Source organism: Perissodus microlepis, chromosome 22, assembly GCF_051167445.1.
Source record: "Perissodus microlepis isolate ML-2025 ecotype Zambia chromosome 22, ASM5116744v1, whole genome shotgun sequence".
Classification (NCBI taxonomy): Eukaryota; Metazoa; Chordata; class Actinopteri; order Cichliformes; family Cichlidae; genus Perissodus; species Perissodus microlepis.
Window position 1 is genome coordinate 8,589,193 of NC_140481.1, and position 19,369 is coordinate 8,608,561.

The 19,369-nt window shown below is 38.8% G+C and overlaps 1 protein-coding gene across 9 annotated transcripts in view; it reads right to left on the bottom strand.

Annotated features, from left to right (window-relative positions):
- phactr4a (phosphatase and actin regulator 4a) overlaps positions 1-17,615 on the bottom strand; it is a 32,816-nt gene extending 15,201 nt beyond the window's left edge. For 4 of the 9 annotated variants that reach the window (XM_084919286.1, XM_084919285.1, XM_084919283.1 and 1 more), the window contains exon 1: positions 6,866-7,628. In XM_084919286.1, coding sequence (XP_084775412.1) covers positions 6,866-6,923 — 58 coding nt within the window. In that variant the 5' untranslated portion in view covers positions 6,924-7,628. Of the gene's footprint in view, positions 1-6,865; positions 7,630-9,351; positions 9,394-12,625; positions 12,738-16,342; positions 16,410-17,231 lie in introns of those variants that run through there. The other 5 variants (XM_084919284.1, XM_084919279.1, XM_084919278.1 and 2 more) reach the window with 3 other exon arrangements.
- Between the last annotated feature and the right edge of the window lie 1,754 nt (positions 17,616-19,369).

Genomic DNA, 19,369 nt, shown 5'->3' on the forward strand with positions numbered 1-19,369 from the left:
TCCTGTGAGTAGGTGACCGCTCTACCACCTGAGCTACAGCCACCCCCATTCTAGAACAGGAGCATTCCAGAGGTGTTTTGAAAATCCCGAGAAAGCCATAAGTGGGTGTGAATCTACCATTATAATTCTTAGGTGGTGAGTCGGCAGCAGTTATAACTGTTACACAATACTGCACTGGAGCATGGCAGACAGTGACAGGAAGTCCTGTGGCATTTCAACGTTTAATGTCCCTGAAAGGAATATTAAAATGTGCTTATTTAGCTGTAGCGGTTACACTACACATTTTATGCATCCCTCTCTACTATAAATGAGTTCATTTTATATTTTGGCAGTCAATGACATACCCAACAAGTTCCTTCAGGAACAAGTCCAGAAAGAATTTCTCAAAAATGCTATACTCAGCATTTCGGTTACATTTCACACTCAGCAAGACCAGGCAAAGGTCAAACTAACAGATCGGCAAACTAGTCATTAGGCACCAATTCAAAATTCTTATAATTGTCTTATCTCAATATGCCTCACAGTGAGAAACTGAGCTGTCACCGGTGTGGCACAGGGTTTAGATGAACGTGGCCACTGGTCAGAGTCCTCGGAACATTGTGCTCCACCCCCGAGGGGAATAAAAGACAAAAAGTCCGAAAATCTGGATAAAATCCTGGAGGGATAATGCAGAAAAATCAGTATTGAATGTCCGTGATCTTTGGGGACCAAGACCCACTGCGTTAATAACAGAAATGATTCTGTGACGATAATCACTGCAACAGCTCAGGAAATCACTCTGTCTAACCACAGTTTGCCATGCCATCCACAATTTGAAGCACTGTCATGGAAAGAAGAAGCCATATGATCCAGAATCGCCAAAGTATTCTTGAGGCCGAAACTCATTTAAAATGGACCGAGGCAAAGTGGAAAAAAACTGCTCTGTCATAAGACCAATGAAAATTTTAAATGGTTTGGGAACACATTGATGCTTCTTGTTATTAACACTCAGTCTATTTGTGTCTATAAAACTGGCAGATCTGGAAAGGCACCTTCAATGGTAAAAAGCACACACAGAGGTTTTTGAGCACCGTATGGTGCATCGAGACAATGTCTTTTCTTAGGGAAGACAGCAGTACATACTGTACGTATAACAATAACATTGTTTTATAGGAGGGAAGTCCAGGCACAGTACTGGATGGGTTTATACTATGATTAGCAGAGACAGCTACCTGGACAAACTATTAACTTTTTTAAATTACTTTTTTTTTTTAATAATTAAAGTGTTGTGTTGGTTAGAGCAGGGCGATATGACCAAAAATATTTATCACGATATATGCTCTACCAAAAATAGTGCTTTGTTGTGTATCTGACGGACAAAAGCTAAACCAGTTCCACACCACTGAAGTTGCAGCATTTTCACAAACCAATTCTGGTTCATCCGTTTCATTCAACGATCCGCTTTCGCCCTTCTCATTCTCCGTCGCCGCCATGCTTTTTCCACCATGTGCGTATGAAAACAAAGGCGCGTTTTACCCATATTCTATTGCGATACTTCATTGTCTTATCGTTGCCCAACATTATACCGGTATTACCGTGAACAGTATGATATGGCCCAGCCCTGGTGTTGGTGTTAACCACAAGCTATCAAAAAATACTGATCCACCACAGCCACACTAACAGGGCTGCCTCTGACACAGATCTGTATGCATTTAATTTATAACGACCTGATGACATATTTGCAGGGTCATCCATCAAACTGTTAACTGACAGAATATTTCAAAATGGCATTTAATTGACCAACCCTGGTCATCCATGGCTCGAGCCTGGATGCCAAGTCACATCTGAAACTCTCCCATCTCTGACCACCCAACAATCTCACAGGAGACACTCTCTCCGGCAGCTCCAACCCAACTGCCTGTGTTGATTGATGGGAGATTGACAAACAGCATTCAATGAAAAATATCTGGGATTCCACCAGCTTTGTTGCAGAGCAGGTTGACCTAGTGACTAATGATGCTAAGAGGCATTAAAATGCAACACTGCCCCAAATATGCTCAATAGGATTCATAATGGGAAGTAGGGAGGCCAGCCTATAACACCCTTAGTTATCAGTTCAGCTAAAGCCTTTTCACAAAAGAAAAAAAAATGAGAAAGGCACAGAGGAGACCAGAACAGGCAGAGAAGTTGCAGCAGAGACCGCTTCTAAATTCTGATAAAACCGAGTCATTCTTGACCATGATATGTCCTTCAATGCACATATTACAGAACTATGTATGACTGCTTTCTTCCATTTGCACAATATCTCTAAAATTACAAAAACATCCCGTCTCAGAGTGATGCTGAAAAACTAGTTTATTACTTCTAGGCTGGACTACTGTAATTTTTTTTATTATTATCAGAATGTCCTAAAAAACTCCCTAAAAAAACCTTCAGTCAATCCAGAATCTGAAGCAACAGTACTGACCGGGACTAGAAAGAGAGAGCACATTTTTCCTATATTGGCTTCTTTTCATTGGCTACCCATTAAATCCAGAATTAAATTTAAAATCCTTCTCCTCACAAACAAGGCCTTGAATAATCAAGCCCCATCACATCTTAAAGACCCCATCAGGTTGGCGAATTTGAATCTGCCGCTGCTTTTAAAATGTTCATCTCTGACGCACTGAGCCACAGATTCACATATTTACCACATAATTTTCCCACGTAGACCAGAAAAAAAATGTAAATAAAAATCATTACTTAAAACAAAGTTATTCTGATGACCACAGTGAAAAATAACATTGTAGACATGAAATCATGCATACTGCTTAGAGTAATGTCAGGCTTAGACAACAGTGTCTCACTCTCCTCAGAGACTGTGGCATATATGCATGACTGTGGTATGTGTAACAATGAGCAACCACAACAACATGGGGATGCTCCGTGTCGGTCATCCTGAAACTCTCATAGTTCCCAATAAAAGCTCAGGTTATTTTTCCATGCAAATCAAATTGCACTTCAATGCTAAAACTTTGTACGCTGTATATTCACATAGAATATATTATGTTATCATAACACTGATATTTACCATTTACAAAGTCAATGACTCCACTCTAAAGGAAAAATTGTGTCTACTCTGCCACAGTGATATTTTAGAAGAAAAAATTAACACATTATTTGAGAGCATTTTGTGTAACTTTTATAAATAACGCATTAATTAATTTGCATTAGTAATTATTGTGTCATTCTGTATCTTGTAGAGGGCCTCATTCTCACTAGGTGAATACTTGAGCGCACTCTTTGTGGAAGAGTCCTACCATCCTTTTTGGCTGCTTGTTTGACCATCAGAATAACAATGGTGTGTGTGCCGTGGGCAGCTACAATTTGAGCCAATAGTTGGACACACTGAGTAGATTTCCATATCTCATCTCTTGGCTTTGAGTCAAGAGTGAGCATATTTTGGTCTACTACAGTACTTTTTACTCATAAAACGAAACCCAACTCAATGTTCCAAGTACTTCCCATTAGGGCTGCACGATTAATCGTTAGAAAATCGCGATCTCAATTCATACTTATGTGCGATCTCATTTCCAAATGACAACGATTTAAAAAAAAAAAAAAAAAAGAAAGAAAGAAAAACGACGATGATTGTACCGCATTTTGATCCGGGACGCAATCTGCATGAAAACAAGCGCTCACTCTTCCTGCTCAACAAATGACAAGGGCAGAGCCTCATACCACGTGATACAGAAGCTGGCTGCTAAAATTGGCAGGGAAAAAACAAAACAAAACGGAGAGCACGTCAGGGATGACGAGAAAGTGACAGGAGAAAATCCGTCCCGGTCAACCACTCAAACATCAATAACGGGAACCTTATACAGCGCTTCCCCATACCCGTCGAACGCAGGCACAAAGAAATTACGGAGGCTATCACTTATCACCTGACCAAAGATATGGCTCCCATCAACACTGTGCAAAACGAGGGATTTAGGAAAATGATCAATACCCTCGACAAACGCTACACAGTGCCGTCCCGCAACTATTTTTCTATTGTTGCATTACCTGCTCTATACACGCAGCGTCGAGCAACGGTGGAGACGGAATTTCAAGCAGTACAACATTTTGCGGCAACGACAAAATGTGAGACATTTGTTGTTTTTATGTTTATTTATTGTTTTTATGTTCAGTCTCAACTGTTACGAAGTTGATGTGCAGTTAATAAGTGCAATTAATATTTATATTGGAAAAGAAAATCGTGAGAGAATCGTGATCTCAATTCTAAGCAAAAAAAAAAAAAAAAAATATCGTGATTCTCATTTTATGCAAAATCGTGCAGCCCTACTTCCCATGCTCAGTCCCATCTACCCTGCTTTTGACTATCAAAAAGCTCATCAGGCTGAGCACACGCTCGAAAGTTTTCTGGCAATTCATGGGACACAATTCAAATTTAAATTCAAAATAGACATTTATTTTCTCAAATAACAGTCCCAACCAACAGTCTGAAAGTAGGGCCATCACAGGTTTGACATTTCTGATACAAGTTAAAATCTGCATTTTCACAGAGCAGCCTATTAATTCTCCATTATGTGATTAGACTACATAAGACAAAATCATGGATCAATGTTTGTTGACAGCAAATGGTGCATATATACAGCAATTACTCAAGTGGCTCATTTCCAGCATCAGTGACATTACCAGTTTTAGATTAATCACTGGAATACTCAGTAACTTCTACATTGATATATACACACAACTATGCATGCAATTTGTCACCAATCGCAACATTAATTCAATGCTACATATTCCCACACTACACTGTGTCATCCATCACAAGGCAGGAAAGCATTCCACCTGTGACCCCTTTTCAAGAAGCATTTTCCTCTCACACTTCGCGTCACAGAGCCAACTCAGATGAAGTTGTACAGTAATATTAACAAACATTCTTTAAGCCACATTGGTGACACCGTGTGGCTCTGCATTTGTTGCATGTAAGGACATCAAGAGTTGGGAGTTCGCCTTGTAATAGGAAGGTTGCCGGTTCAAGCCCCGGCTTGGACAGTCTCGGTCGTTCTGTCCTTGGGCAAGACACTTCACCCGTTGCCTACTGGTGGTGGTCAGAGGGCCCGGTGGCGCCAGTGTCCGGCAGCCTCGTCTCTTGTCAGTGCGCCCCAGGGTGGCTGTGGCTACAATGTAGCTGCCATCACCAGTGTGTGAATGGGTGGATGACTGGTTGTGTAAAGCGCTTTGGGGTCCTTAGGGAGTAATAAAGCGCCATACAAATACAGGCCACTGACCATCATAGTAAGACAGCAACCATTTCATTTGGCCGATACCAGTGCAGTTTTATTTATTCTTCATTGTGTCCATTATCCTTTTTTTTTTTTTTTTGTGACACAGCAGCTAAAAACTAGCTGATGACATCACTATGTCATCTTATTTGCACAAGTTATTCAACAGGACCAATATGGAACATCCAGCTGATAATCTGGATAATATTGATATTCTTTTTCCTTTTAGACCATTTTCTTTTTGACTTTCTTAAATAACAGAATTCAGACTGCTGGTCAGACAAAACAAGACATTTGAAGTTAAAATGTCAGACAGCAGTCATTACAGTCATCACAGCTGAAATTATTGAAAATATAAGTGAATACATTTCTTGTTTCTTTTGATATATTTCGATAAGTATGTTGTGACCAGGCTGTTGGATGCATGTGTGGAATCCTATCCTATGTGCTCTCTGCACTCATCGCTTGCTCTCACAGCTATTTCTGACACTTGGAGTTCAATAGGAGGGGCAGGGTGGTAGTAAACTAGGAGATCACTGAAGTGGTCAGAAATATGGCATGGTGACCTTGTGTTACAGCAAACCAATTGGACAAGGCTGCTTCTCACTGAGTGAGCAAAGACCTAAAGGCAGTGACCTCTGAGAGCCACAGTCAAGAGGAAAAATGGCATGCTACTAATGCTCCCTGAGCGAGCAGTCAGAATCTGTCCAAGCTACCGATTTGCTTTAATAAACCAGCTATGAACAGTAAAGCTTTTCCCAGTCACCTGAGTTATAAAAGCCTTAAACCTATACTAACTAGCTGGTAATACCCTGTAGTCCTCTAGTCAGGCTATCCATATGAGTCATGCCAGTCATATGAAACACTAATAGCAACTCCACAGAACAGCACACCAGAGACAAAAATGGAGAGCAAATATATAGCAAAGAAGATGTTCTCGTGTTACTTGTTTTGCAGAGGAACGAGTGTTACAAAATGTTTAAAGGGAAACTATCCAGCAGAATACCACATCACATCAGACCAGGACTGACACACTGCTTTGAGATATTGTTCAAAAGAAAGGAAACACTCCAGTGGTATACAGATGCTCGATTTAAAAAAAAAAGAAAAAAAGATGAGCTGCATTGTTAGTAAGAATTGTGTGAGTCCAGATGCAGACTTTCCTACTAACAGCAAAAACCAGTTCTCAGTGTTTGATCTGCTATTTGCTTAACCAAAGACACTGAGACTTATGGTTTCCTGTAGACTTGTGAATTATAGGAAGGCTCGAGGAGTCAAGTCATTTGAGTTAAAACATGCGGCGAGCTGGAGTCAGCTGGTGCCTTGTACCCCCAAATCTCGGTTTTCAGATAAGGTTCCACTCGGAGATGAGTGCAGACAGAGAGAGGTTTGTGTGGCTTGCACATTTCACAATCGCCACATTCCATCTGCATGCATACTTCTACACCTGTCTGTGCCTGCTGCCTTTTAGTTTCTCTCTGCTTTGAAGACACCTGTTTCTGTATACTCTATCCAACATGATATCCTCTGGCTGCCAGATTTGTTCCTCACTTAAAACTAGTCAAAGGTATGTTCATGACAGCTGTTAAGTGCTGAGCGTCTGGCCTTGGACTCACCCGTGTTGTGTTGGGCTTGTTGCTGGGCCACAGTTTCGCTGCTAGCACTGTGTCCCATGCTATGGCTTCTGTCCCTCCTGGGCTGCCAGGCGCTGCCTCTCCTGAGGCCAGCGGCAGCAGAAGTAAGCCTAAAGCCACCTCGCTCTCCTCCAAACAGACAGAGCTCCTGTAACTCAACACTGTCTTGACTGCTCACTTGCGTCGTTCAGTCTCTACAGTCTTTGCCCTCCCTTCAGCGTGTGTTATTTCTCTCTCACACCCTCCCTCCCTCCTTCTCTCTCACTTTAAAACACAAACACACTCACTCAGTTCTTTGGTCCCTCCCTTCTTGGAGCACTGACTTCATAAATAAGGTACACCAATAAGGTAATCCAGCAGTCTGGAGTGCCTTTCATTCCTTAGAACTGATTTTTTGAGGGAAAGTTCAAAGCAGGAGATCTCCGAAGCTTGGCCAGATCAGACATCAAGGATAGAGGGATTTCAAACGCAATGGGACCACCCACTTCTACCAATTTACAGAGTGACAAAACATTACTGCCTTAAGGGCAAGGGGGCGGGATCTGCAGGGTGAGGTAACTTGAGAAGTGGAAGGTGAGCTGAGCCAAGGTGGAGCTCAGTGGCAGAGCAGAGGAAATGGCACAGTGCAGGTGTCCAGTAACTCCCTGTGGATTGTCCGTTAAAGCAATGATGTGAAACTCCGCTTCACACCAATAGCTCCCTAGTATAAATGTTTTTGTTTCAAATTAATCAAAGCTGGTTACGGGGGGGGGGGGGGGGGGGGGGGGGGGAACAACCCAGTGTAGAGTTCGCACTTGCTTCTTACTTAATATGCTACACCTCTTATTAAAATCCAGTAAATGCTGTCTAAGGACATTACTCTCACATCCATCCTCATAAGTGCCAGATGGGGAAGCATGACTGAACTACACATTGTGTGAGAGTTAGTAGAGTTCCCTCTTTCAAGCCGACAGATAAACATTACAAAAAAGCATGTTCACTTTTTCTACTGTGACTCAGAAACAGTTTAGTTGGCAGAAGTCGTTCGAAGTCTACTCAAAGAACAGAGGAGTCTACTGTAACAACATGTTCATGATTTTAAAAACCCAAACATAATGTTAAAGGATTGAGGATAGGGAGATAGGAAAAGTTAAAACAGCACTGGAATAATAGCATGCTACTTCCATTGTACTGTATATAGCAAGCTTAAACCTGAGGTTTTTCAAGAAATATTTAAAGTGAAGAGGAGCGAGAGAACAATCCGTATGTTTTAAGGACATAAAAACTTCAAAAGAAGCTGACTTCAAAATGTGGCCCACACGGTAGCTCCCTCTACAGTCAAAATGCAGCAACACAACTCTGACACAGGAATGCGTGGAATGCACAAACACAAGTGGGCTTATTGGTACAAGGACAGTAGTTATGACAACAATCCTTGAAATCCTAACAAAACAAACAGGATGATCACACCTTTGGCAATTACTGTAGAGTACTATCATGGTACTTAAATACTTCCCACTCTTTCAGAAGCACAGTGGCAGATGGAGACAAGCACTTTGGGTTTTCAAGCAGCTTGAAAATTGAGAAAATATTAACTCAATGACTCAAAAAAAAAAAAAAAAAAAAAAAAAAACCCACACTGCTGTCACAATGACAACCCCAAAACACAAACATGTAGAATGATTCATCATGATGAAAGAGCTCTGCAGATCGAAACATAAAAACATGTGAGCCTGTCAGTTTCTCAATAGCATCACTTTCAGAGCAGACCTGAGGAGGAAGTGCAGTTTATTTTTACTGCTTGGCCACAGTGCCAGGCAGGGATGAGTAGATCGAGCTTCCTTAATCTTCTCCACCATGGCCCAGTTATCTGGGCCATACATACAGCTATGCTCTGCCCTATTGTGGCACTTCAATGAATTAAAGTAATATGAGATTACTTCTTAGAATATGGCCACAAATGTTCTAAAACTTAAACACAAGATATACTGAAAGTACAGAAAACACATTCTTGTTTGAAGGAAGGTAAACAGCGTTTACCATCAACGTGATAGACAAAAAAAGTTTACTCACAACTATATTCAGACTGCACAGCCATCCCAGCTATGTTTTCACAGATGAATAACAATTCAGTCTAGAACAAAAGATCCTTGGGGCTAAATGAATTGGATGGTGATACTAAGACGTCTACAGGGTGAAACGATCAGTAGTGAAAATAGACACAAGGCCACACTGCAGTGAGTGAAACCAGCAGCTCGACTCACCTACGGGTGTGTCTTCTGGGTATGAGCCAATCAGATAGCTGTACTGATAAATGGAGCTATGCGTCACAAGGACAGTCCCTATATGGGCATCCTCATATTATCAGAAGGCATTTCTGTTAAACTACAGAAGCTTCTCTTTGTGTTTGTTGTAAACCTTTTCCACACAAATTAATCTAGTCAAACAAATAAAATATTTAATCGTAACATAAAATTTGGTTTTCTTACCATGATTTTCCATCACTGTGCAAACTCAGCAGTCAGCAGCTCCTGAAACAAATAAGTATTAAGCATTTAATATTCATTTTAAACAAGTATAACAGATTTATTTGTTATAAGATGTTCCATTTACTTCTTTCACAAACATTAAAAATATGTTAGACTTTATAACTTTTATTTCTTGTTTAAAAAGTTTTAAGAGATTCAGGAAAAAAAACTAAAATGAAACAATATCCTATTTGTTGAAATATCAATCAATCCCCAAAACAAATAAAACCATTGTTTAGGGGGGGGGGGGGGACACCAAGGTGAGAGCAGTCAGTGAAACCTCCACATTACTCTGTTTGCTCGTATAGATTAGGTCAGGGGTAGGCAACTCCAGGCCATCACCCTGTGTCAACACACCTGAATCAAATCATTAGTTCATTCCCAGGCCTCTGGAGAACTTCAAGACATGTTGAGGAGGTAATTTAGCCATTTGAGTCGGCTGTGTTGGATCAAGGACACATCTAAAACCGGCAGGACACCGGCACTCGAGGGCTGGAGTTGCCTACCCCTGGATTAGATGTTCTCTGCAGCTAATGGGGTGAACACTGAAGCTAAACAAAAGCTCTCCTTTTAGCCAAGACAACATAGGGCATTAATTAACTCAAACACTGACTTAAGATCAATTCTAAAAGCCTAAAAGGCACAAAAAAGTCACCATTAAGAGAGTATCAGGCAGTTGTAGTGTTGCAGAGAAAGGGAGTGCACACTCTCCCAGGAACTAAGGCACAAATATTAAAAATTAAAATGCTCATTAAATAGTCTTTGACATAAAATACTTTTCTTTCTCCGTTGCTGAGAAGTTATCTGGAATTCTTTACTTCACATAAGCACTTTGAGATAACCAAGCAAAAACTGTTACTGTGTGACAGAGTGAGACACTGAATGAGTTCATAATCTCAAGTATAATTTAAGAAGGCATACTGGGGGCAGTTTTCAAAATGCAATGCAACTGATGCCATATAACTTCAAAGTTTTACATGTAAAACAAAGGGTGTAATAAAAACAATCACTAACATTTTCAATCATGAGGACCACCTGAGACAATCCAACCATAGAGCTGAAAGCATACAAGCATTTATAAATCGTTCTCTGTTTAAGAGGAAGCTGATGAAGTGCCAACTGAAAGTTACATAAGGTATAAGATTACTGCAATAACACTTGAGCTGTGAATATAGTCTGAAAAACTAACGACATCATCGCAGCTGTCATGGCACTACAGCATACTGCCATAATAGGAGCAAATTTATACAGCCTGACCAATGTGAGATTTGTAAGACCGATCATAATACTGATACTTGGTGATTTAAAAATGGAATATTCTGATATCTCGTGCCATGTTTTTTGGTCTTTTTTTTTTTTTTTTTAACAGTCATACAAAATACAAACAGGTGTCCCAACATTTGTTGTCATTTCTTTACATTCTACCAAAGTCTGTTCATTTGTGGTCCCAGCAAGCTATTTATTTTTCTACACCGTCCAACTACAATTCCAAACAATAAAATGCACTTGTGCTCCTTATTTATCCCAAAAGGCAGATATGAAATTCCTACAGAAATACAACAGCAGCTAAACACAGTAACTCACAAAAAACTAAATAGCTTAATAAAAGTGGCAAACTGAACTACTCCAACCTGAAAGACCCTAATGAAATACAACAACTAAAATTCTGTAAAAGAAAACAGCTGAATAAGTTCTAAAAAATAAATATATTTTAAATTTAAATAAAGTTTAAAAAGCTGAATATATTTTTAATGCTCTCTATAATAGCTACAAAATAAATCAGAATAAACATAGCTTGCTAAATGTAGCCGAAAGCTAAGTGTGTAGTTAATCCGTATCAGTGTTTGTTCTGACAGCAAATTTTGATTTTGTTTTAGTTGCAGTCTTTTGACTAAAACGTCATTTTGTGTTAGTCCTATTTTAGGCATTGTAACCCTTTTAGATTGAGCCCTGTTTTAATTTGGCTAAAAATCATAACATTATCACAGTTGAGTAAAATATAAAGTGTTTGTCGTGTTTTTACCGGTAAAAGTTGTGCCACATGGCTTATAAAGTGTCTTATTTTCCTTGATATCATGTCCACTCTTCTCTTCCTGTTTTCTTATGAAAACAGAGAGCATGGGAGCTTCTCCCCCCTCCCATCCTGTTTTTGTCACAGACACGTCAAATTGTAAGCCTAACCTTGCTGCACAAGGAGATTAATTCTGATTGGCTCACTTCCAAACCTGGCCCGCCTCTCTACACAACTTAAATCCAATTGGAGCTTGTTTCACTAGAATTTATTTAGTCACAGTCTTGTTTTCTTCAGAAAAAAAAGGGATGTTGACGAAAACTATGCCTATATATAGACCTATATACAGTTCACTTGTTAAGCTGGCCTGTCGGGTGAAGCATGTTATGCCAATATGCATTTTCACGAAAATCTTCCGGAGGTTTAAATAAACCCCGTATGAGTTACCACAAAAACGTATCTGTGCAAAAAATGTGAACAAGCTCTACTTAAATTTCATTAACACCAAACTATCAAACAGCCAACTAAATGTTATAGGATTATTGTTCAGACTCACACTCACACTAAGTCTTAAAAAAAAAAAAACAACTTTCGTTTTTTTGACATTTCTTGTTAATGTTCAAACATGGCTGACACATCATAGTTCAAAATCAAAAAGTAATTAAACTGCTTTCAAGGGACTAATGGCAACATCGTCGTCACCAGGCTAGCAAATCACTGTTCTTAATGTCATGTTGCTTTAAGACCAAGCAGCTGGGTGGATTGGTGACAGATCATAGTTAAGTTCCAGATGACAAGGTCAAACAAGCAGCTGACATTGACAAACTGACAGTGTGTGTTTTCTCTCCCAGGCAGCATCACAGGAGCTATTCACAGCATTGCCCCGCTTGCCAGTTGGTCAGAAACAGTGGGTGCGGCTACACGGTGACATCAACAGAGGTGGGTCCTAACAGCAGTATCATGCTGCACTTTGGAATGTCAAAAGTCTCCTGCGAACAAACTGGTATAACCCCGCCCGTGTGACTGAACAATGTGTACATTACAAAATAAAAGAGTGAGTGTAGGTAGGCGAGAATTAGACCTTTTCTTTACTTTTCTTTTGATGAAGCACAGGATGTTCTATGTGAATTCAGCTGCAGTCATGATGAAGAAAATGTACAATAAGCCAATAATTGTTATCTGTATGAGATTTGTATTTTAAAATGCCATTATGAGTCAACTTACTTTGACTGAAGGTCATTGATTATAAATAAAATGCTCCCCCAGAAACAGCGACCTTGAAGTTTTTCCTCTGACTTCTGGTTCCAATGGGGAAAACCTCAGCAGCAAAATGATCCTGTCAAGTATACAAACATTCAGGAGCATAAGGCAAGGCACAAAAAGTGAACTTCCTTGTAGATGAGCTGCTTTGAAAACCTGCTGAGTAAGCCGTTTATGAGTTACAGTTTTAGTTTGTGCCATTTCCTTGGACTGTAGCAGAGATCCCCCCCCCCCCCAAACACCACTGATGAAAAAAGGAAAACACAAGTTGCTAATTTACGATAAAACATTCATTACCTCACACTGAAACAAGAGCACCAACTCCGCTTTTGAACTTTGAGTTTGAGTTCAGCAACTGTCCAACCCCTCTGCCTCAACCATTTTGGTTCAGTCCAACTGGTTTGACAAGTCTTGGCCTACATGCTCAACAGCTGTAGCTGTGCTGTACTTCACTTCAGCTATTCCACTTCTCTTAAGCATATGTTTACTTAAACATGTAACTCCCAGGTATTCCCCAAAATGCCCAACATCCACAACAGTGCACCAACTCAAAACACTGACATCCACTATATAAATAGATGCACACTGTTAATAGTAAGAATGTGTGCAAATGGCATGTAAAAATAGGTCCTGCATGCCTAATGATAATATTTTTATAATTACTAATAAATCTGTTCAATCTGACCCAATACCGATGCATAGTTTTATTACTTTCTTCCTGATAAGCAATAATAAATAGATAAAGGCTTATTTCCAACTGATGGGTAAAGAAAGAAATTGATACAGTTACACTCACAAATAATTCACTAGATCAAGTTCAGCACCATACCAACCCAATTCTGCTCTCAAATATCCTCCGAGCACTGGTGCCGGCTGGCAGCACAGCAAACACAGAGGTGAGTTAATGTGCACCGGTTTATGTGCATGTACAACAGTGTGAAAACCAGAACAGCTGAGCCAGTGGACTGAGGCCTTGGGACACCACGTGAACATGTGCAAACACACGCACACAATCCTGTCACTGCTTTACAGAACAACCAAAGGTTGAATAGGTGATAGCCCAGCCTCTGATTTACCTTGGTTTTCAGTTAGTGCTTCCATGTTACCTCTGTGACTTAAACCCACATCACTCAACTTAAACAGCAGCTAGATTTTCAGGTCTGGTAATAGGAACAAAGTTATGTCCTCACATTCCCGTGAAAAGCAGATTTTTTCTGAAACATGGTATTCAAAAAATCTTGTATTTAAATCTGGGGGATAATGCCACAAAAGCAAGTATTATAGTCGCATGACTTTCAGGGGGAGAAAAAAAGCATTTTGAAACTATTTTTGTGGAAAAGTCAGCGGACTTTAAAATCAGGTTTCATTGAAAAACATTTTTACTGGTGATTCTGTATATGCAGTTTTATATTCCAGTGACCAGTGAAGTTAATTTAGATAATTTGTACAGCCCTTACCAAGATAGTTAGTGTTAAGTGGTATGCTAGAGCTACCTAATCTCAAGTGCGATATGAATTTTTTTTAAAACATTTTAATCAAGGATAAAGTAAAGAGAGCAGAAATAACAAAACAACATGTGACCAAAACCAGAGCTGTGACGTGGCGACATGGCTCGGGCCTCTCCAGGTAATGATAACATGTTAATTAAGGCTAACAATTATTTTTACCTGAGAACAGAAACATTTGTGGAACAAAACCTGAAAGGAGTTTATTTTAAAGCCATACTTCACTGATACTCTGTGGAAACATTACAACTAACAAAAAGTGGCAGTACAACTAAGGAAAAGAAAAATATGCAGATTGTTAAATACTTCAACAATATTTAGCCCAAATATTACATTCTGTTAATAGATCCTAAGAGTACATAATTTACTTATAAATAATAAAGTTTAAGTAGAAAAGTAAGTGTACTTTTTATTTGCGGTATCAATCCATTAGCATGGCATTTATTTAGCAACACAGACATTTTGCTAATGCCAGTTGCCAATGAAAACGTAATTATACAAAAAAAATCCATGTGAAGCAAAAATGTAACTTTAAGGTTCTTGAGTTTGTTTGTTTGTTTGTTTTTAAACATATTTATTTTGGAGCAAATTTGTAAAACTTTCACAGTTTTCCATCAGATGTGACTACACAAGTAATTGTATGGAGCTTCTTTGTGCCAATTAGTCATAAATTTTGAAGGACTTTTCCTTCATAACAGACGTTTCAAGCATCCTCCAAAGACATGCCGGCCAGACCCATTTGAAAATTTCTTTGGAAACAAGCTTCAAAATAACTGCAGAAAAAACTGACCTGAAGGCCTCACAAAGATGGTTGCTGAGTGGAAAAGTTTGATTCTGGAAGGATTGTGTTTATACTTTGGAGGAACCATTGAAATATATCATATCAAATGTATCGTAACAAAATATTATTGTCCTCTTGTTTACTGTAGTTTTTAATCTCCAAACACCTGAAATTATCTCAAATTCAGCAAAAATCTCCACTTTTGGCTTTTTCTTTTTCTTTTTTTAAATGTGTTTTAGGCAAGAGCATGGCCTTTTTTCAATGTGTCAATTATCCTTCTTCAACAAAAAAAAGATTACTCCTTGAGCCACTTGGACTTGTATCTAATTTGGTTGTCACTTTTCATAAAATGCACATCATGAGACTCTCACAGCTCCACACACCCAATCCACAGTGATTACTCTCATGAATTTAAACCAAGTCCAAGAATTTTCCTTAAAAATAAAGTTAGCACTTCAAGCTGTCAACATACTTTGTTAAATGTCGACCTGACTCTGTTTTAATGGAACCAAAGCAATGTTTAATGATGGCAGATTGTGTTAAAAACTTGCAAACCATTGCATAATGAAAGATGTTTTTTGAATTATTTCCTTTAAATGTCATTTCATGTTTTTGTTAGCACTTTTAGTAATGTGTGATTCCTTCGAAAAGTCAATCTTTAGCTGAAATGCTGTGGTTGTACTGCACTGGCAGTTCGTAAAGTTTTATTTTTCCCCCTCACACAATCGTGTTTGTTCACTGTAAGCTCCCAATTAGCTCACTCTCAGCTCATGGAAAAAGGGTCAGGGTTGTGCAGAGCTGAGAGGCGCACAATCAGCCATTGTGCTACCTTTATTGTGCAGGCCTGGCAATCACTAAATGAAGCTATGAGTAACTGCGTAGCTCTCAGTGAAACACTTTCATCAGCTCATGGTGCCACATGCATTCGAATTTAAGTCCCACAACTCCACAACATTAAAATAATCAGATTCTTTGAGCTATTTATATCCCACTAACCCTTATGTGCAACTGTTTACAAAACTAGCCTGTTTTACACTTGCATGCAATTTTTTAAGGCTCGACAATATCTCTCACAGCATGAGAAAAAAAAATAATTTAAAGCATTTTTTATATATATTTTCATATATATATTCTCTAGCTTTTTCTTGCTCTGCATTAATTACAAGAAGGTGGGGAGAGGGCAAAATTAAAAAGGGATTACAGTTCTATAAAGCCAACTTCTAAAATTTAGTGACAAATTCAACTGTGACAAAACTGATAGCTGATTATCTGCTAAAAGATCAATCATGGCAAACAATTAGGTGGTTATCCCTTTTCCCACCATTTGAAAAATATGTACCTTCAAAAAGTCCTATCCTATAAAGTCTCTCAACGTCACTTCATAGTGTTACATACCTTTAGGTAGTCTGACTTTCATGGAATTTTTCTCGTATGCTTGTTCAGTGAGTGTGGTCCTGTGGTCCTGGTCAAATGCAAAAAACCACAACATCCATCTGAATGCATATCCCAACAACAGGACAATGCACAGCTGCCTATCTAGCACAAAAACAAACTGTGACTCCTACAGGGCGTATTACTGTTTTCAAACAGGTCTAAAGGCACCGAGTGCCTGTCAAGACATGTAGACCGACATGTGAATGGAATGCAGAGAATAAATACTTCTCTGGAAATCAAATAGCCTAGACCAACAGGGCCCACTTGGACATTAGTATAATGCGATATAATAACTCAGAACTCTTAATCTTCTTTCTTAAGCTCTCTTTTAAGTTATTCAAAAGTAAGGCAAAAAAATACAAAAACACAGGTTATGCTAATTGCGTAGTAGTGGCTGCCTGTACTGAGAACGACATGTAAGGAGCATTGAAAGAAACTATTAGAAGGTTATTTTCAGCTATTTGTCATCGCCCTAGCCAACGTTACGTGTACAGTAAAGGCCAGGCAGGTACAGGAAACTACATAACAGAAGCTAATTGGGGGAAAGGTCCTGTGAAACTATTTCGATACACATTCCTTTACGTTGTTTTCTGTCTTCTATTGCATTTTCTCTTTCCACCCTGAGCAACCAAAAGTTGGGTATGTTCCCATGAAACAGAAACGTATCACAGCAGCACCTGTACAAAAGCTAATCCCTGGCTGCTGCTAACTAAAGTTAAGTAAGAGCCAGCAACAGGTGGTTACTGTCCTCCTACTGTAGCATTAGCTTTGCTAGCTAATGTAAATTAGCTTACAGTTGCTGCTCAAGCTCATAAAGACTGATACAATGTGTTGTACAACGGTGACTCACCTTTTCCCGTACTCGGTCAGCCCAGGTGGTATTTATCCAAAAGGCGGGTGATTTTTGCGTTTTTGTTCTGTTTGATTGAACCCTTCTTACTGTTGACACTTGTCGCTGTTGTCCATCACAGGGGAGAGAGCAAGGCGGAACTAGCTCCAGTAAATACCTTTGCAACCAACCCGAGCCCCAAAACTAATTTTCGCTCCAGAACACATGTGGCACGAAAGCATCGCCTGAATTTAACTCCAAGTGCTAAGATATGCCGAATAATACTTTTGAAAGTTCTTTGCTAAGACTTTGCTGCCAAAAGGTGTTAAACGTTAACTCGCAAGGGAGATTAAATACTGTCGCGCATGCGCAATTCTTCAAAGGGTGATCGCTCCCCCACAGAGAGAAAAAAAAAGCCAGACGCAAACCTCAGAAACCACGTGATTTTTCGGGGCTGGTTTGGTCAGTTTTGTGGAGAAAGTTGAAAAAGTGTGGTTCAGGTTTAGGAACTGAAACGCTTTCACTACAAAATAACCCCATAGATAAGAAAACATAAATATATTTTTTCTAATAATTAAAGATTAAATAATACAATACAAGAATAACTGTATTTTTTATTTATATAACTGCCTTGAATATGCGTAATTTTAAAATCCTTAAATACTTGCCTGTGAATTATTGAAGTTGGTGAAACTGAAAATTAAGCATATGTTATATTTTCTGGACACCCTTTAAATACCTGGGATCAAAAGTATTTGCACACCTGGCCACTATATATTTATTTACCTTCTATATCAGAATATTTCATATGTTGTTTTAACATTAGGTTAATCATAATGTCCACACGTGGCTCAGAGTTGATTGAGAAGTGAAGAGGCACCCAACAAGTATTAAAGAAGATAATAATACTCAAAAAAAGCACAACTCTTATGAGAGACATACCAGAGTTGGCTGGTCTGCTTAGATTAGCAAGTGGGTTTAGTTAAAAAAAATGTAAGAAGGTTAAGTCGTGATTATTGATATACAGCATGGCCCAGCTACTCCTTTACCGAGTCACCTGGTATTAATCTGACTGAAACTGCTGAAAAACAGACAGGCACTGGGTACCTACTACAAGCAAGGGCTGAAGCTAGCAGTGGTAAGCTAGCAGTGTCTCTGGGAGAACAACAAGGGGAAGGTAAGTTATGCAGTGTTGTGGAAAAGTCTTGAGCTACACCTCATTTCTTTGCATTCTGTCAAGACAATGGGAAATGGGTGCATCAATCTACTGAAACATGTGCAAACATAAATGTATAGACACAACAATGAAATGAAAATGAGTAAAAGGACTAAACTTATAATGAGTGAAAGAGCATCCAGTGTCCAAAGAAAATCTGTGAAAGGCTTTTTGAAAGCCTTTATATCTATTGCTCAAGACCACTTAAAAACAGTTTGGCTCCTTGAAAACAAAAGAAAAAAAGAAATGTACATTTACAACTATCTAATGATAATTTTGCTGTAACAACATGTATATTACTGATTACTTTGGGAATCACTTAACTTCTGTGCCACGTACAGTAAGTTAAGATTGCACATTTTTCAATACTAGCAATTTTTCCAGTTGCTTTGATACAATACAGATGAAGAAAAGATCAAATTTTCATTGAACAACTTTTACTGTAGAGGTTAGAATGCACCACAGGCATTAAAGGTACTGTGCTGCAGTGGTTTGAATCATATCTTTTAATCTATCTACCAATATATTCATGCAAATGGGGAGTCTACTTTACACACTAAAATTAATTATGGAGTTTCACAGGGTTCTGTGCTGGGACCCATTCTATTGACATTATACATACTTCCCTTTGGCAATATTATAGGAAGGCACATCATACATTTTTATTGGTTTGCAGATCATACCCAGCTTTATTTTTCTATGAAGCCAGATCACAACCACCAATTAGTTGCACTTAAGTTAAAGACATAAAGGTCTGGATGACCACCAATGCTAAAAAAAAAAAAAAAAAAAAAAAAAAATCCAACAAAAAACTATCTTTAACTTTTTAGTATTACTTTTTACATTTTTTTTGAAAAAAATAAAATAAAATAAAAAACAAACTTCTAGGCTGTATTATTATAATTCAGTACTATCAGGTTGTTCTAAAAGCTCCCTGAAAAGC